Source organism: Electrophorus electricus, chromosome 6, assembly GCF_013358815.1.
Source record: "Electrophorus electricus isolate fEleEle1 chromosome 6, fEleEle1.pri, whole genome shotgun sequence".
NCBI classification, from domain to species: Eukaryota; Metazoa; Chordata; class Actinopteri; order Gymnotiformes; family Gymnotidae; genus Electrophorus; species Electrophorus electricus.
Window position 1 is genome coordinate 5,625,648 of NC_049540.1, and position 23,012 is coordinate 5,648,659.

The window sequence follows — 23,012 nt, forward strand, 5'->3', positions numbered from 1 at the left end:
CGCTCCAACTGTCAACGGCGCTTGATCCCGCCCTTCTGAGCCGTGATTGGTCCGGGGTGTGGATTGGGCCACGCTGTGATTGGTCTCTGGCTCGTGTCTCCTCACAAACAAGCGCTAGGATGGTCTTTGACTATAAAAGCTCGCTGTGTGCGTTTCGGCTAGCTTAACCTAGCTATGTGACAACAGTGGCGATGTGCCTTTGTGCACAGACGCCGTATAATTCGATGGCGTTGTAAGCGTGAATCTAGTGCACACTGCAGGGACAACGGACGGGGCGCGGGGGGGGCTTCGTGTTTGCGTCGGTCCACAGAGAACAGAAAAATGCGAGGACGTCTTACGGTTAAAACGGTGGAGGTCTTGGGTGGCAGGATGATGCGGCTGTGGGTCCCAGTATCATCCACGAAACCAGTCGCGCTGCTTTCCGCTGTGGAGACTGGTGTTAATGAAAGGTTCAGGTCCACGTCCTCCATTTCCAACTACTCCGAGCTGGCCCGGGAGAGATCTAAAACCGTTACCTCTTTTTATAATCAGTCGGCAATAGATGTTTCTGCCGAAAAGGTATGTTCATGCTGGCGAATGGTTCAAACATTGTCCAGGATCAGCGTTACCTAGCTCGGTCGGTTAACATTGCTAGCTAATCAGATAGCTAACAAGGCTAACTAGCTCATATGCTACTTGATATGTCTACGTCTACCATATTGTACCATCGACTAATTGTTAGACGTCGAGTAACAGGAACGTTGTCGAGCAGCGAGGGTCTGGTGTTGGTCGTATAACCTCTAGGGTTAGCTAATTTAGCTAGGCTGGCTAACACGAGACTCGGGTTACTTGTGTGTCACGATGTCTGATGCTGTGTCACTTCGCTTGCGTTAACGTCGCTCGTTAGCGTTAACTAACTCGCTCCTTTATCTGTGTCTGTGGTCCAAATGACCAGCCATTGATTTTTGGCTAGCCGAGATCAACGAAATGGCAGTAGTAGGTCCGCTTGAAATGCGAGATTTCTTCCTGCCACCCTAACGTTAGGTAGGCAGCTAGCTACCGCGTCAGCAGCTTTGTATCAACAGATATCTTAAAATGCTTCCCTGCCACCACAGGTCCAACTAAGGTCAACAGACTTTGTCGTTTTGTTTTTAACATTAGTTCTCGTATGGACTCTCAAACTCTGGTCACTGTTGGCACTGCATTGCAGACTCTGCGTGTGTAGGCTGTCCTTACATAACTATATTGAAGTTCAGGCCGTTGGTTATGTTTCCTGTATAGTTCTGAATCCAGCGGGTGGATGAGGGTTCGTTGGTCGACCACTTCACCTCGCTGCTGTGGTCCGTGTGTCGTTCAGTGGTCGAAGTGACTCATACGATACTCCTGACTTGTTCCACTCGTCTTTGACAATTTACTTCCAAATGGATAAAACACGTTTAGGGCCTGTTATAATGACGACTACGTATGTGGTTATAATGAATGTCTCCCTTAAATTATGCAAAATGAATGCAATCTACATCCTCCCACACACTGACATTTTTGTGCCTCAATTTATCATTGTCTCCTCAGCCTTCTGTTAGACTTACACCAAGCACCTTATTGTATGCTGGCAAGTCTCCGGATGGAAACCATATCCTGGTAATTACAGTGGGTCCTTCATAACTACCTTTTACAATCTGGTTGAATGCCAGTAGATTTTAATTTGTCTCTATAGCAATATTTTTTCAACTGTATTATGCTGTATTATATTACAGCACATTAACAGGGATATCTCTGTTTTCCATTGACCCGCTGTGTCCATCGATGGCGAGTTGCTGCTCGTTGCTTGCTATACTGAGGGGGTATGTGTGGTCTGTGTTTGTGTGTGTGTGGTGATTGCAGAGCAGTGCCAAGTACTTGCACAAAGAGCTGCCAGTGCGCATCGCTCACCGGATCAAGGGTTTCCGCAGCTTGCCCTTTATCATTGGCTGCAACCCCACCATCCTGCAAGTGGTGAGCTCCTCCTCCTTGCGTGTACCTCAACTGGCTGCTGTGCCGCTCTGTCCTTGCGATTAGTTCCTGGATGCCCTGTAGTAACAGGCTTTACAGGGGAAAGGGGCCTTGGGACCAGAGAGAAATAATGCAGGTAACCCCTCGCAGGCTTGGTTCTGTTGGGCACTCCCCACCCACCTCCCCCATCTCCCCACTATAGGACCTGGTCCGCGTACACTAAAGGGCCAGTGCACAGAGCCCCAGACGGAGGCTGAGGAGGCATCAGTGTTGGCCACAGTCGGGGCAGAAATAGCTCACAGTTTACTAACAGAAACATGGACCAAGTGTAAATTTGCATGCCAGAAGGAGCAAAGTTTCAGCCACTCCCCCTAACAGTTCCTGCTGAAAATCTGGGACCCATTCTTAGAGGAAATGATTGACGATGGTTTATCTGACCGACAAAGACCTTACCTGAACTTAAGGTTGGGATCATTTTGTGACTTGAAGGTTGTCGTGCAGAATAAAGCAGGGTCTGTCTCTGACTGCCATTGTTCAGCTACAGTTGGATGTATTCTGCAGCTCCCTTGGGGCCTTGGTGGTGTCCTTCATGCACTCTTTTAGCCAAGGGACAAAAACTTTCATTAGCGCAACAAAAAAGTACAGCAAATAAATAAATAACCTTCCATTTAATTCAGAGCCATGAGCTCTTTGCATGCTTCTCTGAGGCTGCTCCCACAGTGAGGCTCCTCCTATGCTTTTTAGCCTGTTTACAATAGGACTCTCTTCCACTGCACTTTCAACCACATCCATCCTATACTGAATTTGACACTCTTAGAAAAAACAAACAAAAACGTCTTCCTTAAGGGGAACAGAATAATTCTTTCTCCTCCCCAACATGTGCAGCACTGGTCGGTTCAGTTGATGAGGAATATCCCACGTGCACGCATGCTAGAAATTTCCTTTACAAACTCTTATCCTTGGTTTCTGTTCCCTAACATACTGGAATTCTTACCGAAATGCTGAGCTACAGGTGCCTTCCTTTGAATAGACTGAGGGTGTATGATGTTTTCTGTGAAAAGTCGTTAATCACCAAGTGTTGCCTTGCCCCTTCTTTCCCCGTATGGATGTTCTTGGAGCCCCTTAAGAATGTTTAACGTGTGTCAGAAACGAAAGGAGGGGGGGAGGTGATTTATTCCTGGAAAGCAGACACTGGGCAGTTTGTGGGGTCTCTTGGGTGTTAGGATTGGAAATAATTCTCTAATTCTCTCTTTTTTCAGCATGAGCTTTACATCCGGGCCTATCACGTGCTGAGTGACTTCCCAGCGGTGAGTACCTGCTCCATGTCTTCATCCAGTCAGGTATACTAGCGCAAAAGGTTGGGTAAAGTTTAGGGAACCTTTTTTTTTTTTTTTTTTTTTTTAAAGAGCTGCCATAATTAAAAACACATCCCAGACCCTTGGTAACTGGAGATCACAGGCCAGCAAATTCCTAGTCCCACGCTGACTGTGCTAAATGCTTACTCATGGGCGAATTTTCAGTGTTGTGCAAGTCTGCCTGCAAGCATCTTGTGTGTGCCGACATGGTTTGGCCAGAACATGCTGGGTTGCACTGACGAAACAAGTGCTATTTCTGGGTTTTACAGCTCTGGCAAACTGGGAGTGAGTAAGTAGAGGAACTAGGCTTTTATCCCTGAGTGAGTAGAGCAGTAAGGCTTTATTTTTCCCAGGACCACATTCTGGCTGAGTTTTCCGGAATTCTTACACATGCACGCTACTGCAATGACTTTTTTTTTTTTCCTTGGTTTTTGTTTTTGTTTTTTTTTTTTCTTGGATGTGCGAGTTGTAGTGTATCTATTTATGCAGGTGAAACGGTGTTGAATGCTCAACGTCGTTTCTTCTCTCCTTCAGATTAAAGACCAGGAGGTGGAGGCCCGCTACAGCAAACTTGTTCAGCAGCTGCTTGACGACCACAAAGATGTGGTTACCGTGCTTGCGGAGGGCTTTAGGGAGTGTCGTAAACACATCCAAGTAAGGAAGCGCATGCATGCAGCGCGCTTGTCCATCTAACAAGCATTTGTTTGCCCTCTGATGGCGCTGGAGCCAAGTGCTAATATACCGTCGACATTTATTTATGCATAATAATTCGCACATTCACATGTTTGTCAGGATGAGGCACTGATTCGCAATTTCCTGGACACGACGCTGACGTCCCGTCTGGGCATCCGCATGCTGGCCACACACCATCTCGCCCTGCATGAGGAGAATGTGAGTTTCTTCTATTGTTTCTTCTCTTCTATTGTTGCGCTATTTGTAGCGCGTGAACTTTGCACAGCCCCTGCAGCAGAGATCAGCTGTCTGCTTCCGTTCCTCTCCGCTTAAGTGAAGCAAAATCAAAGCAGCAGCCTTTGCCGCTAAACCCTGATGTACCTCCAGAAGCTAGGGCCTTCACGAGACCTGGCTTCCTCCTTTAGGCAGTGCTACGCATAAGTGATTGGATGCTGAATATTTCTACTGGTTTGCCTCTTGGTTTAAATGCAGCACACCGGAATTTAAGTGAGCTGATGACTCATTTAAACGTGTGAGGGGAATTTGTCTGCTAGGTGGGCCACATAGGAATCCCTTCCATCCCTTATGTATAGTTTCCAACCTCTGCGATATGATCTCCTTACTTTTTAATCTGTGCACGCGAGTTTGAGTGTGTTGACCATTGCTCTTATGTGCTCGTAACAATCTCCCTTTTTCTCTTTCAGCCTGACTATGTGGGCATCATCTGCAGGCGCTTGTCTCCAAAGAAGATTATTGAGAAGTGGGTGGATTTTGCACGGTAAGGTGTGCGTGCGCGAGTGCATGTGTGAGGTTGTGACACCCTAAACTTAAACCTGGGTCATCTCTGCTTTTCTGTCTCGCTCTCTCCCTGTCTACGGCTACACTGATCGTGTTTGGTAACTTTCTGCCTGCATTTGCGAACGGTTGTGATGCTTTCTTATTCTTGTTTATTCTCCTATTTATGGCCACAGTTTGATCTTTAGATTTTCTTAAACATCACCTAAGGAAGCTGTTGTCCTTTAAAGACATACAGGGGGATATAATTTCCCAAGCCTTTCACCTGTGACCTATAAATGCAGCAGTGTATTTCGTTTTCTCACCAAGTTTAACTCTTAAATACTACAGTCCTGTAATCATGTAGTGCAAGCTGCTGTTTTAGATTGGGTCTGGAAATAAGTAACTCAGAAGAGATGGTAAGCTTTCATGTCTTTGCAAGTTGTAGCTTTCATGTCTTTGCAACTATATTTGCAACCAAGATGTTTTGGGGCGCACGGTTATGCTGCCGTTTGAGTCTTTTATGTATACGTGGCAGAGAGTTCCATGTCTTTATATTTTGTTGCTATGAGCAGAGCCCGTGTCCTCCATTAACCTCTGTGTGGAATGATCCCAGACAGACAGCATGGCGCACAAGCAAGACGGGGCAGTTCTCCTTGGGGAAGAGCACAAATGTTTTGGTTTTCCCTTCTCCTCCCTCTTGCTCATTGGCCCGTAAGACCCCACGGCAACAGGCTGTCTGGTCATATGGTAGGGCTTTATTTTTTTTGCTTGTTTTGTTTATGCCATGTTGCTTCTCTAAAGTGGCTACATGCTAACTGAATCCAGGCAATTGTAATTATTTGGAGATGTGTGTTTCGATGGTCTCGGTAAAGATTTCCGTTGCTGTGGCTGAATTGGACCATATGTGGTTCAGACTGCTGGGCTGTCTGGTGTGCCAGAAACTGGCCTGGCTTCTGTTCTTCCAGAACCCAAAACTGAACTGCTGTTTTGTTTTGTTTTTTTTGTTTTTAAAAAGCCTGCTTCCAAAAGGCATCGTCATGCTAAGATTATTTTAAATGAGTGTTCAGTGTGATGCTCTCACTACCATTTAACAAACATCTTTCCCATGCTCATGGGAAACATGACCCAGAGAGACTGCGCTTCTGTTTCTCAGTAACTAGCGTTGGTCCATATCAGCTAGTCTCTGTCTCGAGTGGAAAGTTGACAAAATAGTCGCTACAAATTCATGCGTAATCGTATGAAAAGAGCCGATTTAAATTGTTACAGAAATACGTTTCCTGCAGCTGTTTACCCCTTCCTTTTCCCCCTGTGGCTTGAAAATCCCTGTTCACCAGCCATCTCTGGGTCGGTTACGTCACGGAGGGAATCCTGAGTGAATCTGGGGCGGCTCTCCCCCTCTGTGGGCCTCAGTGTTCAGATGTAGGTGGTGGCCTCCAGCTTACCTGAGCTTTGAACATCAGCGCTAACGCCCAGCTTCAGAGTTCTGGAGCTTGTCGGAGACCTGAGTGAAAACCTTTCCCCCTTCACCTTTTGGTGGCTTGATCCTAGCCTAGCCTAGGCTTACCTCTCTGATTGCTAGTTCACATATATTGGGAACCAAATGGGTTAGCCAAGCCAGGCCTTGTTAGTAGCCTGTACAGAGTGGCTTTGTATACGTCTCTTTACTGACCTGTAGTACCTGAGGACTGTTGTCTTGTTTCCTTTTGCGAGGCCTGGTACTATTCCATAACTGAAAGTGCTGCGGACAAGAGCAGTTGCTTCAGGTGATTTTGTTACGAAAGGCTTTCTGGAGATAGCCAAAATCATCAATACTCGCTTAGATCACACCTTCCTTTTCACAAGGTGAAGTGAAGAACGAATCAGAGTTGTACGTCTCCTTCAGTGTGACATGCTGGGTGTGCCTTCGTGTGTGGGTGTTGGTGACCCGGTGTGCCCATATTGATGCACTTCTTGGACCCTCTCAGGCGGCTGTGCGAGCACCAGTATGGGAACTCTCCGCGGGTTCGCATCAACGGCCACGTGGCAGCACGCTTCCCCTTCATCACTCTCCCCCTGGACTACATCCTGCCTGAACTACTGAAGAACGCCATGAGGTAACACCCCGGTCTGACCTCCCAAATCCGGGTCAAAAACGACCTAACGGGCGCCATGCCGATGTCCTTATGTATGCCCACTCTGTTTCCGCTGTGGCAAAGGTCTTGTTGCTTTTCGTTTAGAAATCGGGTTTGCCATAGGCGGCCCAAGAACTGAATCTGGATTCCTGTTTGACTTGTATATTGTCTTATATTAAATGCGTCATGAAAACAGGTTTGTGTTTAAACTTGGATCCAATTAGGTTTGGGATGTACGAGTTTGACTATCTCAATCTTATTATTGCAGAGAATATTCATGGTAAAATCCATGTGATGGCTCAGCATAACACGAGTTCGAGTTCAATTTCACTGTTGTATGTCACACCTGTAGTACTGTTGACCTGGTGGGGTGGTGTTTGGGCATTGTACTGTGACTTGAGATTTTAAGAGTGGAGCACACGAGTCAAATGCCACTTTTAGCTGCCATTCCGTGTTTGCATGACCAGTACATTGTCCTTTCACCCAGCTGGAATGTGTAGGCTGGCAGTGTCTGGAAGATCTAGCAGCCGTGGTCTGTGAATAGTGCAAGAGTCTGTCTGTATGACCTTTTGGTTAACCCTGATACAGCACTCTGTGCGTTTAGAATGATATTCAAGGGCTGTGGTCTTTTGGTGTGTCTTTTGTATTTTTATTTTTTTTAGTCTTTTAAACTTTGGTTTAATGGTTTTAGGCAAACTTGTTGCCACTTGGTCTAGTGCTTTGAGTATTTTTCACTGAGCTAAAAGTCTTTCAGTGAAGGGTAAAGTAATGTAAATGCTAAATCAGCATTAGGTGACTGCTGAGAAAGGTGTAGGTGCGTGTGTGTACACACACACACACACACACACACACACACACACACACACCTGTGCCTCCTAGTCTTATCTACAAGGCACTTTCTGAGAATTTTGGTCATGGTGACCGCATATGAGCTTTCACTACAGCAGGTCGGCACCTCCTTGAATTGCTCTATGCAGCTATGGTGTTTGAGATTGTGGCGCAGGTGATATTGAGTCAGTGATGGGGCCAGACATTGGTAGCTCAGTGGTTAAGGTACTTGACTTGTTGGGGTGCGTGTGCATGCGCGTGTGTAGGCTCTGTGTCGCTGATGTGATTGTGATTAAAGAAATGGCATGTCCTTGGCAATGCCCCTAACTCCCCTAATGTTGTGTTTAGCAAAGTTGAGTGTAAGCACTGGTCTAGGATCAGGGGCAAACTCACAACTAATGGGTTGTAGATCTATGGGAAGGCTGTTACTGACTGTAATTCAGTACCACTACACGCACTTGATTTGGGGCCTCTAGGCCAAGTCTGTAAAACCTGTGCCACCAAGTCCACTGCTTGTGCTCAGGACCTGAATTCACAGGTCATCTCAGTAGCTGATCTTGGATCAAGTGTTTCCCTGCTTGCACCAGTCATTTAATTCAATTTGACACTTGCACTGTACTGCTCTGGGACCAACAGTAAAGCCCTAATACTACTGTACAGCTGAGGTGCGTAGTAACCCGCTACATGTGCTCCGTTACTCCCTAAAGTGCCACCGCTTTACTTCAGTTGGACAACTGGACTGTAGACCAACAGTAGTGAACAGGCCGGTTTTCCAGCCTGGGCATCAAGTGATTTTTACATGTATGCAAAATGGTTCGCAATATGTTTTCTTTAAGGTTCATATGTGTGTGAATTTGGTGCAGTTGTGGTCCAATATCGGTGATATTCAGAGGGGGAAAATGGCTGGCTAGCTTCATAGCAATAAACTACAAGCATGGGGGAAAAATATACAGAAACTGAACCAAATCTGTGACCTGTAATAATGCATCATGTCCCAGATGGAGGCATATATTCAAGATTATGAAGATTGGTTTCTAGGTCCTAAAAAATTAAGGTTTATTTGATTTTTATATATTGCCATTTTTCAACCACATACCGGTGAGGTTTTTAGCTCGGCAATGTAGGCTATCTAATTAGCTACCTGGTCTGACTAATCGGTCGCCTAATTGTATGTCTACCAAATTACACTGGGCAAGAGCTGGGCAAGGAATATTCCCAGAAATTGTCTTGGCTACTAATCAAAGTGATGACCAAATTAAATGTGATGCTTGTTACTTATGTTAAATGCACAATATGTAGCGGACATGGGAAGAAAAGCTAGTTCATTGGTTATGTTTAACCTAATGTTAAGTTGGACGAAACCCAGAGCAAAGAAACAGCTGCTTATGTATTTTTGCACCCTAACTCCAGATGTGTTCAGAATTTCTCTACCTTTTTATCCCATTGTTTGTCTAAATGCATGGCATTTAGCTGCCTACTTGGATAGGACAAATGGTTTGTATCTGATCATCTCACGAGTGTGTATGTATAGCTGTGTAGAGCAGGCCTATGGAAACTCGGTACCAAGGAATGTGGAGCCCCTCTATGTTGGCAGACCCTGAAGAGGGATGTACATGCCCCTGTACAAGATTGTTCATAATAATGTAATGGCTTTATTTATGAATTTTATGAAGAGAAATGTATAAATACCACGAGGACCACATGTACTTTCTTATTTTTACTTAAGTAGTTTAAATGACTACTTCTACTTGAGTAATTGTTTAGAAGTAACAATACTTTTTACTTGAGTACAATTTTTGGCTAGCCTACCCACCTCTGCTGTATAGTGCACTCACTCCCCATGCTTCTGAGAAGTGCTGGAAAAATGTATGTCCAGAAAGAAAGGACTCAGTTCTTGCTTGTAGGACAAATGAATAAAGGTGACCACTGATGTATGTAGATGCAAAGTAAAGGCCAGGTCCTGACTTTCACAAATGTGTTCTGGTGCCAATATTGTCTTGGCTATTGCTGTTTTTCTCAAAGATTTCCCAGTTATCTTTTATTGCAATATATTAGGAATCTGCGAAGGCTATGCTAACATTGTGGGTGAAAAAGAATACTGTGCGATTGGTGGTGGTCGTTCTTAATCCAATTTTTCAGATCACCTTGTAAAAACAAAAGTTTCCTCTCCTTTCATAGGGCCACTATGGAGAGTCACTTGGACACCCCTTACAACGTGCCAGATGTGGTGGTGACCATCGCCAACAATGACACAGACTTTGTCATCAGGTGAGTGTCTACACGCACATGGTAGCCACCAAGCCTAGCTACACGCCCTGCCGCGCACGCACGCACGCACAGAGCGGTATTTTCTTTCACTCACTTGATCCAATAAATGGTGGGGTATGAGCGAGGGTGAGCCAGAACAAATGCTTCTCCTATGCAACCCAGAGCCAGCTTTTGAGAAACCAAAGATTACAGCGATGACGTTACCATAAGAGTCATGATGTGTATTTATGGGTTGGCTCTGCTTATGAGAGCAGCGTGCTGTTATTCTGGAGACAGGAGATCATTAACCTGTGTTGTGCAGTTCTGACTGGCTGGCTGATGATGGAAAATCTGTTTTGCTTTGAGCAAATGTGTGCCCACACCCACCCACCAGACAATATTTCTGTCCCTACACCAGTCAGTATTTTGGCCATTTACTGCACTAGATTACGTTCTGTATTTGCATGTCGGAGTGGAAGCGAAGAGGCCTGGAGGAAAATGTGTTGAAATACTGAGCTTCCTGTACAAGTGCGCTGCTTTATTCTGTTAGTGTGGACGCTTGGGTTCTGACGGCTTTGTGCTGTGGACTGAATGCATGGGTTTCTAGTTCAGAGCTGAGCAAAACATGGTCCTCCAGGAAGCAGGTTTTTACAGATTTAGCTCTACCCTCTGAGGGGAGGCAATGTGACCGGCCGCTTGCACGGCTCATTCAACTACCAACAATTAGAAAACCAGGACTGAATTTGGTCCCGTGCCCAGTTTGCAAACTTCTTCTTCTTGTTTACAAACACCTAAATAAAATGTTTTCCTGTGGGCATATCTGAAACTTACTGAATACTTGTGTGGTGTGGAACAACCATTCTAATTCTTTGGCTCATATCTGCACCTATTGATAAGATACTTTTGTCCCTGATAACCGTTTTATAAACATGGGTTGAGTAACATTTGCATTTCCAGACAAGGGTGCAAGTTCCTTTCCATTCACGGGACCTGTGTACTGTACAGTGTCGGGTATATTTCTCTTCCCTGCTGTGACATAACTGGCTCAGAGCATCAACTTATGAACCCATTATGAAATCGGTGGTGTGCATCACCACAGAAAGAAACAGAAAACTATCCTAGAAGAAGGCACCTGGAGTTTGGCAACTGCTCTTTGAACAAGACTAACGGGAAAAGGCCATAATCTATGGGGCCTCTAGTGTTTCATCTAGGAACCTGGGTGGATTGGGTTTTCTTCATGACCTTGTTAAAACGTTTTATTTGAAGAAAATCACCACCTGTACTGTCAAATGTATTATTTTTTTTTATTTATTTATTTTTTTTTATTTAATTTTTTTTTTTTTAGTTTCCATAGTATCAACCACCACTACTTGCAGATGTTTCAGCTTAAACCAGTTCTTAGCAAAGTAAAACAATTATGTTGGAGTGCTTCGCCCCTTTCAACCACGATCTTGTTGGGGGAGCGGGGGTGGGAGTCCAGAGGCGGCCGTTCATCCAACTGTTCCTGGCGTGCAGGATCTCGGATCGGGGAGGAGGCATTCCACACAGCATCATGGACAAGGTGATGGACTACCACTTCAGCACGGCTGAGCAGAGCACGCAGGACCCGCGCATGAGCAACCTCTTCAACACCATGACCAACAGTGGGCCCCAGTCCGGCCCCATGCATGGGTAAGCCCATTTGGAAGCTTTGTTTATGATAACCCTTCGACCTAATGGCTAATGAAGGAAGGTGATTGATTGGCTGTGTAATATGTTGCATTGTACCTACATAAACAGGTCTGTTTTAGTGTTGTGCTATCAGTGCATTTCGGGGGTGTACACTTGCAGCCTGTAGCCATTCAATGCCATAGATTTCATTAGCCATCTGCCACACTGTTCATCACTGGACCCTTTCTGACCAGATATCAGCAGAATACGTCAGATACAGCCATGCTTCTGTCACAGCTCTAGCCTGGGGCTGTGTGCTTTACTGGTGCGAGTGTATCAGAGCACCATTATGTTGCTGGAGAGTTTACACACATCACTGCCACCCAAAAACATATCCAGCCACCTGTGATCCTGTTTTAATCTAGCACACCTGTGGCCATGCACAATGTGTGTTGGTCTCCAAGTCTATGCTTCTAAAGTGTATCTACAAGGCACGTGTATCTATTAAAGTGGTCACTGAATGTTTATGACTTAAGCTATTTTAACACTCTGACAGCTGCAGGACAGTTGTATCCCAGTTATTTTATTAGCTCAGAGGTTGGAGTGACCTGGTCAACCCAAGCCAGATCAGACTAGTTTGTCTACAGGGGGGTTTGGATGTGACATCATAACACTGCCCTCTTACTGTACAGCCTCTCAAAGCACGACTCGATGGGAAAATACTACAGGTCACATTCAGGCAGTGATCCACCAGTCTTAAGTGCTGACATGATGTAATCTTAAACCAGACCACAAAGTTCACCTCCATCATCCACATAAATGGCTTTTTGATGGCGCATTCTGGGAAAGGCTGTGTTGTGAAATACTATGGTGTGTGGGTTTTTTGTTTTTTTTTTCCTCATGATTTGGGCTGCCTTGACTCCGCCTCTGTGGTCTGCGCAGGTTCGGCTTTGGCTTGCCAACTTCCCGGGCCTATGCGGAGTACCTGGGGGGCTCCCTGACACTGCAGTCCATGCAGGGTATCGGCACCGACGTCTACCTGCGCCTGCGGCACATTGACGGAAAGGGGGAGAGCTTCAGGCTGTGAGGCCCTGCGCCCCCTGCTGGACACCACCGAGCCTGCCAAGGCTCCCCCAGGCTATAAAGCTATTAACCGCCGTTAACCACGTGACTGACTTCCTCGATTTCTGTTCTCATGCACTCCCTGTAGAAAATGTAGTCAGAGGGCCATGATGAGTCTCCACCCCCTTGATCTGCCTTTTGGATAATGACTGAGCTCACAAGGAGCGTCCCCACCACACTTTTTTTTTGGGACTTGTTGGACTAGGTCAGCAAATAAAGGACCGTTTGGTGTGGTCATTACTGGTTACCCTCTCGCACATGCATCTGAGAAGGGACCTACTGCCTTACACACAAAAACCCCCAGAGAATCCAATCTTTTAAATGTACTGTCCGGTATTCAATCATTGTCATTCTGGCATATTGCTTATTTAGCTAACACACTTCATGTATAGATTTCATATATATTACATGCTTGACAAAAGGCTGTTTGCTTATAAACAAAATAAGAATGTCATGGGGTTTTTTTTGTTGTTGTTTTTTTTAATATTTGTTATCAGTTTCTCCAAGAATTAAAGTTTTATTATGGTGATGATCCTATATGAACTGATGCATATTCTTTAGTGCTTAGTGTTGTGGATATGATGTTTTAGGATGGGCTGACTTGGCTAACATTCCAATAAGGGTCACAGAAATTACAGTAGGACAAGTACACAGCAGTCACCTCAAAGATTTCAACCATATTATGTTTGGCTCCTGATTAACAGGGTCACATAATTACTACATTTAGGATGGTCCATTGACGTTTTAACCAACAATCCGATAATCTATCATTAATTGATGGGTAATGGATTTAAAGTTTGTTTTTCTTTTCTCCAGCATTACTTTTCTGAACATTTGGTTCTGTAAGGTGCCACGTATTAGTCGGGCATGTGTTGATGGACTGGAGGGTTGTTGCCCAACACTGCCCTCTACTGGCTGAACCTCAGTGTTCACGTCCACTCTACAACTGAGTGGTAATGGTGTATGCGACGTTATTGTGATTAAAGTGATTAAACTAGGGGAAAAAAAGGATTAACGTGCACATTTTGACACAGTTTCTTTTGTAAATGTATAGGGCCGAAATATGGCGTGAGGAGTCTAGCATCATGTCGAGGATGGCATCTTCTTGTTGGCTTTGTTCTGCTTGTTTTATTTTTGGTTTAGTTTTTCATATATGCCAAATCTGTTTTGGGGGGCATTAAAAATTCGGAATGAGAATCGATCTATTTCCCATTTAGTTTTTATGCTTTGCAGGCGCAGAAGAAACAACAAGGCTAACAGACGTGATCAAGGGATTTTACGCACAGTCGCGATTTCTAGTTCTGGCATTTGAAGTATGTGCCAAAACGTGTTAAACCACATTTTCTTTGAAGCGGAGATTTAAAAAACAAACAAACAAAAACTAAGTGTAAAGGCAGTAACTACGCCTGCTGTTTACATGGGAATCATCGCCTATATTTAGAAAATGTCTGCCTCCTTCGCCTCGACTAGAATCCTTTGCCATATTTATTTTTCTTTTAAAAACTAACTTCTAAATGTCCAAATTTCAACAATTAACCATAAAGATTTGGTATAAGATTTGATAATAATCGAATGGAATAAATCTAACCAGTAAATCAAGATTTGAAATGCTTTATAGCCTGTTTAGGCTTAACTGGATCTGTTAAACCACTCCGATGGTACGGTGACTAAAATGGAGCACAGAATCTACTGCTGTATCATATTTGCACAGGACAACCGAGGGGGGAAAAAAGCAAAATAAGAATTGTTTTTGCTCCGTACTGAAAGCCATAACGATGCTCGTTCAGGCCCGTTCCAACGCCTGATCCGCGAGCCCGTGCGTTTGTTGAGTAGCTCACCTGGACTCACGAGGGAGGGCAGATCCTCGTCACGTGGTACCCTGGCCGCAAACAGAGGAAACGAAAACAGTGCAGTCCGTCCGTCCGTCCGTCTCGCCGCGTTTGAGCAGCACCAGCGAGCGCAGATCTCTTTCGGAGGTATTTTTGCATTTATCTGCGAACGCAAATCTCTGGGTAAATAAGGTGAGTGAGTGGTGCGAAACTCGACACAGCAAGAAGTAAGGAGGGGGCAGTTTGAGAGCTAGGCTAGCTAACGCCTCTTACTGGGTTACAAAGCTGCCTCGCTGTGTGCAGCCGCATACACCGCTGCTGGCCGTGCGAATAATTCACCCGTCTCTCAAAGGAAGCTCGCTCCCAGTTAAATACCAGCCTGGGAATGAAACGGCGATATTTGCCCCCGCAGGGCAGGACACAGCCGTGGGTTGCGGTGGGTAGTGACAAACAGGCGTGTCTTCTCGTGTGGCATGCAAGCACGAATTCGTCAACTTGAAAGAGCAGCTCACTGCAACTGTTCCCCTCGTTTAGCCAAGGGATGATGATGATGATGTTTATTTATTAGACGTATCAAAATGCATGTGCAGTTATAGCAAACATTGGTTTATAATATTTTTCAACACGCGAGTAGATAGCTAACGCCAGCTAGCCCAGCTGAATGGAGGCGAATCGCTGCCACTAGCAGAATTTAAGATTTATGTGATGTTTTTCACACTGTAAACCGTCTGCGTCCCGGCGTGCATCGTTGCGGCTCGATAACCCCACCGTGTGCTGTGTCTTCCGTTTTAAACAGGCCAGAGATGTGTGATGAAAGTCAGTCATAAAAGCGGGGAAACCCAGCCAAGTAAGTAGCAGATGGAATAACACCCAAGTTTAGGATGCGGTTGGGTGTCGCTGTGAAATGAAACGCTGCATAGCTAGCGTGAATGTGGGGGGGGGGCCTATTCATATTTTGTAAATATCACTTCACTCTCAGGTGCCATGAGCAGCGACTTGAACGTACCCATGGGTTCGTCGGCGGGCGGTGTGTCCGACAGACTGCAGGACGGCGGTGGGATGGACTACAGGGACTGGGTGCGCCGCAGCTACTTGGAGCTGGTCACCTCCAACCACCACTCGGTGCAGGCGCTGTCCTGGAGAAAGCTCTACTTGAGCAGGGCCAAACTCAAAGCGTCCAGCCGCACTTCGGCCCTGCTGTCTGGTTTCGCAATGGTCAGTGAGATGCCTGGAATTGTAGATTTGGATCTAAAAGGTTATTGCACTCTTTGATGGATGATTGTGAAGATGCCTGTAGTATCCTTAACGAGGGATAAATTATTAATAGATATTCTTGATATTCATTCAAAAGTCTTAAGTGTTATTCCTGTTATTTTAGTTGCTTGTGCCAGATTTAAGCTGAACAGACACCTCAGATGGATCATGTGTCGAGCAGCAATTTGACCAGTGTAAAATTAATGTCACCGCAACGAGTGATTTTTACCTACGGCGGTCAGCCAAGAGTGTTAAAGGGCAGCCCAGTGTGCTCTGAGTGTCGGTGAGAAGAGCCGCTGTTTTGCTGTTCCTCCAGGTGGCCATGGTGGAGGTGCAGCTGGAGATGCAGTACAGCTACCCACGTGTGCTCCTCATCGCCTTCAGCGTGTGCACGACCGTGCTGGTGGCTGTGCACCTGTTCGCGCTGCTCATCAGCACGTGTATCCTGCCCAACGTGGAGGCCGTCAGCAACATCCACAACCTCAACTCGGTTTCGGAGTCGCCACACGAGCGTATGCACCACTACATTGAGCTGGCGTGGGGCTTCTCCACTGCCCTGGGCATCCTGCTCTTCCTGGCCGAGGTGGTGCTCCTCTGCTGGATCAAGTTCCTGCCTGTGGACTCTGGGACCGTCCCCAGAGCTCCGAACTGTACGGGCCCCCATCCCCAGTGCCCCCAGACGGTGGGCCACAGCGGCTGGCAGGCAGCCCTGGCCTCCACCATAATCATGGTGCCCGTGGGGCTCATCTTCGTGGTGTTCACCATCCACTTCTACCGCTCGCTGGTGCGCCACAAGACGGAGCGCCACCACCAGGAGATCGAAGAACTGCACAAGATCAAGGTGCAGTTGGATGGCCAGGAGAGGGGGCTGCAGGCGGTGTGAAGTCCTGCAGTTTCAGGATGGCTCGTTTACTTTTTTTTTTTTTTTTTGTGGCACCGTTTTTCATGCCTTCAAGCGCCTTGGTTCACAGTCTTTAATGTCTCCTCTTGGAAGTTGATGCCCATGTGTGCATTTTATATGCAGAATATGCGTAACGTTTGACATCTTTATAAGAAAGCAGAACAAATGCTGAGGTCTCCATGTTGAGGTTAAATGCGCATTACAAGGAAAAAATGGCATGTTTACAGAATTTCATATGAAGGGCTATTTTATTCCCCTTTTGTTTGTTTAAGGAGTCTCTTTTTCCTCCCAATACTTTCTCAATCTTCTTTTTTTCTCACTCTGGAGTTGAAGGGTGGTTGGGTGATGGATATTAGTGTGCCAACATTTCATGCCAGAATCAACAGAAGTAACAGCAAGAATGCAGGAGTCTTGGCTACTTTGGCAGCGAGCCTAAATAACTTCAGTTATTAACGCAACTGAGTCAGATATGCAATGGTCCTAAATCACAGGTGTGCATCATCTGAGCTTCCCTTTGATAGTGAAAAGTACGCTGTTAATTACTTCTTAAACGTTTTGGTGTTTTTTCTACTGAGGAGTCAAGATGCATCTGACAAATAGATTGTATACCACCTTGGAAATGATGTTAGTCAGTGTTTATTCTTTGTATAACCTTTTAAAGCACCATTTAATATGAGGGCAGGAATGGTCTTAATGATTCTTTATTAAATGGCCAACTACAGATTCAGTTGTACAGAAGTGCGCTCCGTTATTTATAGGTCATGTTGAGTCTTAGGTAGCCAGAGTTAACGTACTAATTTTGTTGATGAGCACAAAGCAGAATCATAGACAAGTGGGGATTTCATCCCATTATGTTTCCAGAGGTTTACAGTGCGATTACTAGGGTGGAGCATGTGTTCAGAATCATCTGGGCCAAACATTACTCAGTCCATCAGTGTAGGGAGAGCATGTACTTTAAATTGGCAGGATTACAAATTCGCCCACTTCAGAGGTACAAGTGAAAATTGCATGTTGATTTAAACTGAACCTAATCGATCTGCTTTGTGAACCATGGAGCAGAGTGATTTGAGTAAGCAGAGTTCTCAATAACTCCTGATGGTTCCTCTGAATGTTTAAACAAACACCATGTAAAAGGAAGATGAGGATGCCTCCCCCCCACCCAAAAAATTAGCGTTAGACCAGTAACTGTGCCTGCCTAATTGTAAAGACACACATAAAAGCGCACTTGTAGTATAGTTAAAGGAAATGAGTTGAACTCGTTTCCTTTATAGTGGTTTGTTGGCTTTGTGTGGTATTTCATGAAGCATGATATCTCACATTGTGACTCGTTATTGCCAAATATCCAACCGTTAGTTGTATTAGAAATGGAGAGTTGGACAATGGTAGCCAATGATATCATGCTTTGTGAAATACATCTTTAGATTTACATTTATTAAACTTAATCAGGTGCTGATCTGGGGTACATTTTAGCACTTGGTGCATTTGCATCCACACTGTGCCAACAGCCCAAGAGGAAACTGACCAAAAAGGGAAAAAAATAGCATATTAAAGTCTTGTAGGCACTCTTTGTCTGAATATAAATGCCTTTGAAACTGCATTTTCTTTCAATGTGCCAGATTACATTGTGACAACACAAGAAACAAGGGGTGTCTTGTGAAAGCTGCCATATTTGTATTCGACACAATATGTAACCAACTATTATCAGAACGTTTTGTGGGGTGGCATGTCCTTTTCATATACCGTATAACGTCTGTGTACCTGTATGTTAATTTATGTCAAATAAACACCATATTTTGTTTTTCAAGCCTTCTAGCTTTTTTATATGCTAGTTTTCTGTATCGCTTCATATTATAGGCTGATTTTTAAGTGGGCAGTTCTGAATGTGCTTGTATGCATTGTTTTATTCAAACACAGTTAAAAGTTATCTCGTCAGTGCAATTAATCACACTACAGAGGTCTCTCCGTGGGTCGTAAGCTCAAGAGGACAACGCTCTGAAGTAGCCTGGCCAGATTTTGCTGTGAATTGTGCACGTTCCAAGCAGCTGACACTGCCATGTGTACAGGAACTGAGACACAGCTGGTGCAGTGGGAAGGTTTGCACTTGCTAGGCATGAAATCCCCCCCCCCGTCTCCTTGGAGACCGTACCACCCACCTTGCTTTGTGGCTACATCTGTGACTCAGTTTCTGCACTCGTTATGGATGAAGTGAAGTTGGCCCTCAGTTGGTAACTGGTTTCCCCAAAGCATTGTAATGTTCTTACCAATGTTCTAGTGAACAGACATGTTAAAACACACTAAGATGGGTGCCTGACTGATTTGTTTAATCAAGACATGCTTGATCACATGGGACTTCAAAAGGTTTGCACATGATCATGAGTGCAACGACCACTGTGTTGGGCTCCATAGGTGTAGGCCAGTGGTTTACGAGCGAGTTCATGAACCACCACTCAGTTCATGAGGGGATCTGGCCATGGGTAAGCTCAATAAACAGTAGCAGTTTGCTCCTTTCTCTGGCATGAACAGCATTCACATAAAGTGCAGTGCTTTCCATATTCCACTTACTTTTCCATACTGCACCTTATAAGAATCTCAGAAGTAGCATTCCCTGTGGAGTATGTGCAAACAGCATGAGGCCTAGTAAAGCACCATGTAATGTCTTTTTTTTGGCACCTCAATAAGTGGTGCTAGTTAACTATCTTAAATAATGAGTGTCCCATTAATTATGCAGTCAGGTGGAGCTGGACCAATCCTAGTGAGGGTAATAAGAGAAAGAAGGAAGGGGTGTAGTTGTATAAAAATAATGTAGGTGACAGGCACTTTAAGGTCAGTAAGTTTTATATGGATTTCAGATTTTCTAATTTAGCAGAGCTTTTATCATCCATGGCTAAGATAATGTTTTTGCTGAGGGTTAGCTATGCTTTAATTGTAACATTTTAAGGTTTTCCTGTTGTTGGGTTCTTTTTCTTGTTTGCATTATAATCAAATCCAGGCATTTCCATTTGCATATTGTGCAAAACTATTGTTCCACTTGAAGGGCAGCTGTTCGGCAGGTAGTGCCTGGCAGATTTAGTAAATGAGTGAGGAAACGTGGCTGACTGGGCATGGTACCCAGAAGTGATTCTGACCAAGGTTTGACTGAACTTGAGCTTCTCTCTTAAGCTGCGCATGCATATTTTATTTCCTCGCTCCATATCCAGCATTTGCTTGCAATGTGGGTTTCCCTGGAGACTGCTGGGATTGAGTATTGTACTTTGCAATTCAAAGGCAAGAAAGTGAGACATGTCTGCAGGTCTTGTGCAATATTGCTGCTTTTGATGACTCCTGCATATCACTTTTGTTGCTTAAAGTGTTTGCATTTAACCCACTGGAAGGCACTACATTTTCTTCTTCATTCCTGGCAGTGGGAGTGTTGAACATAAATGGGTTGCAAGGGGCAGGCTCTTTGGGGATCTTGCAACAAATCGCAGGCTGTGGCCCATCATGGATATGGGAACAGAGTTTTGACACTATATTTAGTCTATGACTGATACTAGCTCCACAGATCCCTTAATTGGACATCTTGTGACATTTTTGTCTTGCGCACAGTCCTCCCTAGCACTGCCCCTCCCATACCAGACTTTCTGCTTGTGTTTTCAGTGGGAGTGCTTTCAAAGGGAGTCCTTTTCCACAGCTTTTCTCTTGAACACCTCCTAACAGCAGAAGTGTTTGAGCCACCAGGCAAGTGTCCCGTGGGTGATTGGTGTGCCGTCAGTTTTTGGTGGGAACCAAATCTGAAGAAATGAGAGGGAGGACAACAGACAGGATTCAGTCTCACCGCTTGACTGAGTTGTTTACTGATTGAGCGTCCGTAATTTCTCACTCTACACAGGCCCATTTTCCCAAAAGTGTGTGTTACACATATATAGGCAGTAAAATAAATTGTCTTATCCTGGCTTACCTTGTGTGCCATGATGTTTTAGGGAAGAGATGCAGTTAAAGCCTGCAGTCGCACATGAAACTCTGCGTCTGGTGTGGAATAGGGTAGGAACTCATGCTCTGGGTGGGGTGGGAGACTGCAGGATCAGGCCAAGCATGTAGAACGTTTCCCACTGCGCTCGAACGGGCCTGGTGCTTATCTTAGTTAAACCAGTGACGTTTTCCATGGTGTTCTAGAGGTAGGCATAGGTGGTGCTGAGTCTTACCAAGGACCCTTAGTGGTATCCAATGGAACATTTGCCCACACAGGAGACTAAAGCCTAATCCCCCATGGGAGAGGCAGTGTTGTTCCCCAATCAGCCAACACCTTATCATAATCCTTTCCAGAACAATCTTCCATACATGTATTCAAAAACCTTTAACCAACACTCTCACTAGAAACCGAGTTTATTTCCAACCCTAATCTTGCATGTGTAAGACATGGAGGGCAGTACATTTCTTAAAAAGCAAAGCTGCTGCACACTAGTGCAAAGCAGAGGCATTCAAACTACACAGTGTTCTTGAGAGAGGTAAGGGAATGCGGTGGCACCATGTACCTGAACACGATACAACCGACATTACTGAACCTGCTGTGGTTAACAGCACAAGGCATAAACAACTTAAAGCCAAGAATGTTAGGGCATCCTCAGGAGCTCAGTCTTGTACACACAACTTGTGCACCACTTCAGAAATGCCACAAAACCAGCATGACCTACCCCTCTGGGGAGTATATCTTAATAAGGTGCTGCAGCTCAGACGGGTAGCCTGTTAAGGGACACCTGTGGTTGGCCTTGACGTACGTATAAATGCACCGGTAACAGAACACATAGCCTGATGTGGCCAATGCTGTGTCGTTGGCACGCACTTTCCTACAAAATGGGCAGATTTTGCTGCATGCTGGTGACGTGACCCGGTCCTCCAAGTGAAGGGGTGGAGGGGGTGTGGGGAGGGAGGTGAGCGACCTGACGGTGCTCTGGTTGTCTGCGGAGTACCACCACTCAAGAAACTGCAGGAAGAAGACCCCCAGAGAAAGGCCAGTAGAGAGGGACACTTCCACCCCGCCCATCACCGTGGACAAGACCTGCCAGACCTTCTCCCCAATGCTGACAGGGGAAGAACAGCAGCATTTAAAGCTTTTTAGGCATTGGGACAGCTTGTGTGGTTTGTAATCAATAATAATAAATGTAAAGTGGAATTTATTGCATCAGTGCTGCAGGCTACAGTGCTGAAATGACCCAAAGAAAGATTCTCACCTCTGACTGGGGTTAAGAGCAGGGCCTGATAGTTTGAGGTCCAAGTTGCGAACGTCGTGAGCTGTGAGATAGGACAGTTTAACGTCCGCCAGCCACAGCAGGGGTGAATGCGTCCGTGTCTTGCCAAAAATATACAAAAGCTGATGGCAAAAGGTGCAGCCCTCCCATGCCATACACGCATAAGGATAAGCTGCTAAAAAGGCCCTGTACATCTTCTGGGCAAGGGACTGGGGCAGTCGTATCGAGAAGTCGTCCTCGTCCCTCTGGCGAGCAAAGACCTTCTCCAGTTTGGCACGCAGGTACGGGAGAAGCGCTAGGAGAAGCAGAGAGCGCAAATGCTGCTTGCGAGGAAGGCCACGGCAGGCCGGTCGCGCGCTATCCGTCACCACGCGCTTCAGACCGTAGAAGTTCTCGGAAAAGGACGCGCTGGTGCGCGACAGGAAGTGATGCTGCAGCAGCAGGTCCAGGGTGGCATAGATCTCGTCAAATGTCCTCCAAAGGATTCCGTAACGAGCAGGGTTGGATTCAGCTAGGATCTGTGGATACATGATAACAGTTCATCATTGCCTTAAAATTAAAGAATTGAAGAAATTTTGTTTCGGCAATGGAGTGATCCTCATTGACAATATTTTGCTGAAATTACAAATAATAAAAGTAGACATCAGCTACTTAAAATCATAGCGCATTATAGTTAGGTATAGGCGTTAATATTGTGATTGGAAGGGTTTGCAGACTTACTTTGACGGCGTGCTGCAATGCAGGTTTGACAGCACTCATCAAAGAATCCTGAGCTAAAACTTCAAAAATAGAAGGTCTGTCATCTGCTGCTGCGGCTGTCAAATGTGCTCCTCGTTCTGCCATTATGTTGGATTTAAATAACTAACTATGCCAACTAACTGACAAGCGCACGTTCAGTTAAAATACAAAAAACTATGAGCTAATAAGTGCAAACTACTGGCTTTTATCATCCTGCACATTACGTCTGTATGAAAACATAATTATCGTTAGCTACATTTCTCAACTTTCCTTGCCGTTAACCTACCAGTCTTTTCCGGTGCAACTACATAATCACTCCGTACTTCAACTTTCCC

The 23,012-nt window shown here is 45.3% G+C and overlaps 3 protein-coding genes across 8 annotated transcripts; 2 read left to right on the plus strand and 1 right to left on the minus strand.

Annotated features, from left to right (window-relative positions):
• The first annotated feature begins 126 nt into the window (after window positions 1-126).
• Window positions 127-13,267, plus strand: bckdk (branched chain ketoacid dehydrogenase kinase). Of its 3 annotated transcripts, XM_027004152.2 has the most exons (11): window positions 128-558; window positions 1,549-1,617; window positions 1,861-1,971; window positions 3,228-3,275; window positions 3,858-3,977; window positions 4,116-4,214; window positions 4,700-4,773; window positions 6,737-6,865; window positions 9,890-9,979; window positions 11,474-11,629; window positions 12,551-13,267. In XM_027004152.2, exons 1-11 carry the CDS (start codon window positions 322-324, stop codon window positions 12,693-12,695), a joined length of 1,278 nt encoding a protein of 425 aa, XP_026859953.2. In that variant the 5' UTR covers window positions 128-321; the 3' UTR covers window positions 12,696-13,267. The 3 variants fall into 3 exon arrangements, with proteins under 3 accessions (XP_026859954.2, XP_026859955.2, XP_026859953.2); XM_027004153.2 differs by lacking the exon at window positions 6,737-6,865 and having other exon boundaries at window positions 127-558; XM_027004154.2 differs by lacking the exons at window positions 1,549-1,617; window positions 1,861-1,971 and having other exon boundaries at window positions 127-558.
• A 1,314-nt stretch (window positions 13,268-14,581) lies between these two features.
• On the plus strand, window positions 14,582-18,518 carry orai2 (ORAI calcium release-activated calcium modulator 2). Of its 4 annotated transcripts, none has more exons than XM_027004157.2 (4): window positions 14,582-14,706; window positions 15,356-15,406; window positions 15,539-15,774; window positions 16,130-18,518. In XM_027004157.2, exons 2-4 carry the CDS (start codon window positions 15,370-15,372, stop codon window positions 16,694-16,696), a joined length of 840 nt encoding a protein of 279 aa, XP_026859958.2. In that variant the 5' UTR covers window positions 14,582-14,706; window positions 15,356-15,369; the 3' UTR covers window positions 16,697-18,518. The 4 variants fall into 4 exon arrangements, with proteins under 4 accessions (XP_026859958.2, XP_035383578.1, XP_035383576.1 ...); XM_035527683.1 differs by having other exon boundaries at window positions 14,663-14,751; XM_035527685.1 differs by lacking the exon at window positions 15,356-15,406 and having other exon boundaries at window positions 14,629-14,706.
• A 2,540-nt stretch (window positions 18,519-21,058) lies between these two features.
• On the minus strand, window positions 21,059-22,970 carry pex12 (peroxisomal biogenesis factor 12). The gene is made up of 3 exons (XM_027004155.2): window positions 22,660-22,970; window positions 21,922-22,457; window positions 21,059-21,771 (listed from the first exon to the last, which is right to left on the minus strand). Exons 1-3 carry the CDS (start codon window positions 22,780-22,782, stop codon window positions 21,381-21,383), a joined length of 1,050 nt encoding a protein of 349 aa, XP_026859956.2. The 5' UTR covers window positions 22,783-22,970; the 3' UTR covers window positions 21,059-21,380.
• Window positions 22,971-23,012: the final 42 nt, after the last annotated feature.

What these genes read in the sequence shown, in the direction of transcription:
- bckdk (XM_027004152.2), top strand. Translation starts at nt 322, where the DNA reads ATGCGAGGACGTCTTACGGTTAAAACGGTGGAGGTCTTGGGTGGCAGG. An exon ending in TAGATGTTTCTGCCGAAAAG is followed by an intron (nt 559 to 1,548) that starts GTATGTTCATGC and finishes TTGTCTCCTCAG; the next exon opens with CCTTCTGTTAGACTTACACC. An exon ending in TCGCCCTGCATGAGGAGAAT is followed by an intron (nt 4,215 to 4,699) that starts GTGAGTTTCTTC and finishes TTTCTCTTTCAG; the next exon opens with CCTGACTATGTGGGCATCAT.
- orai2 (XM_027004157.2), top strand. Translation starts at nt 15,370, where the DNA reads ATGAAAGTCAGTCATAAAAGCGGGGAAACCCAGCCAA. An exon ending in AAGCGGGGAAACCCAGCCAA is followed by an intron (nt 15,407 to 15,538) that starts GTAAGTAGCAGA and finishes CTTCACTCTCAG; the next exon opens with GTGCCATGAGCAGCGACTTG. An exon ending in TGCTGTCTGGTTTCGCAATG is followed by an intron (nt 15,775 to 16,129) that starts GTCAGTGAGATG and finishes CTGTTCCTCCAG; the next exon opens with GTGGCCATGGTGGAGGTGCA.
- pex12 (XM_027004155.2), bottom strand. Translation starts at nt 22,782, where the DNA reads ATGGCAGAACGAGGAGCACATTTGACAGCCGCAGCAGCAGATGACAGA. An exon ending in CATTGCAGCACGCCGTCAAA is followed by an intron (nt 22,458 to 22,659) that starts GTAAGTCTGCAA and finishes ATGTATCCACAG; the next exon opens with ATCCTAGCTGAATCCAACCC. An exon ending in GCTCTTAACCCCAGTCAGAG is followed by an intron (nt 21,772 to 21,921) that starts GTGAGAATCTTT and finishes TTCCCCTGTCAG; the next exon opens with CATTGGGGAGAAGGTCTGGC.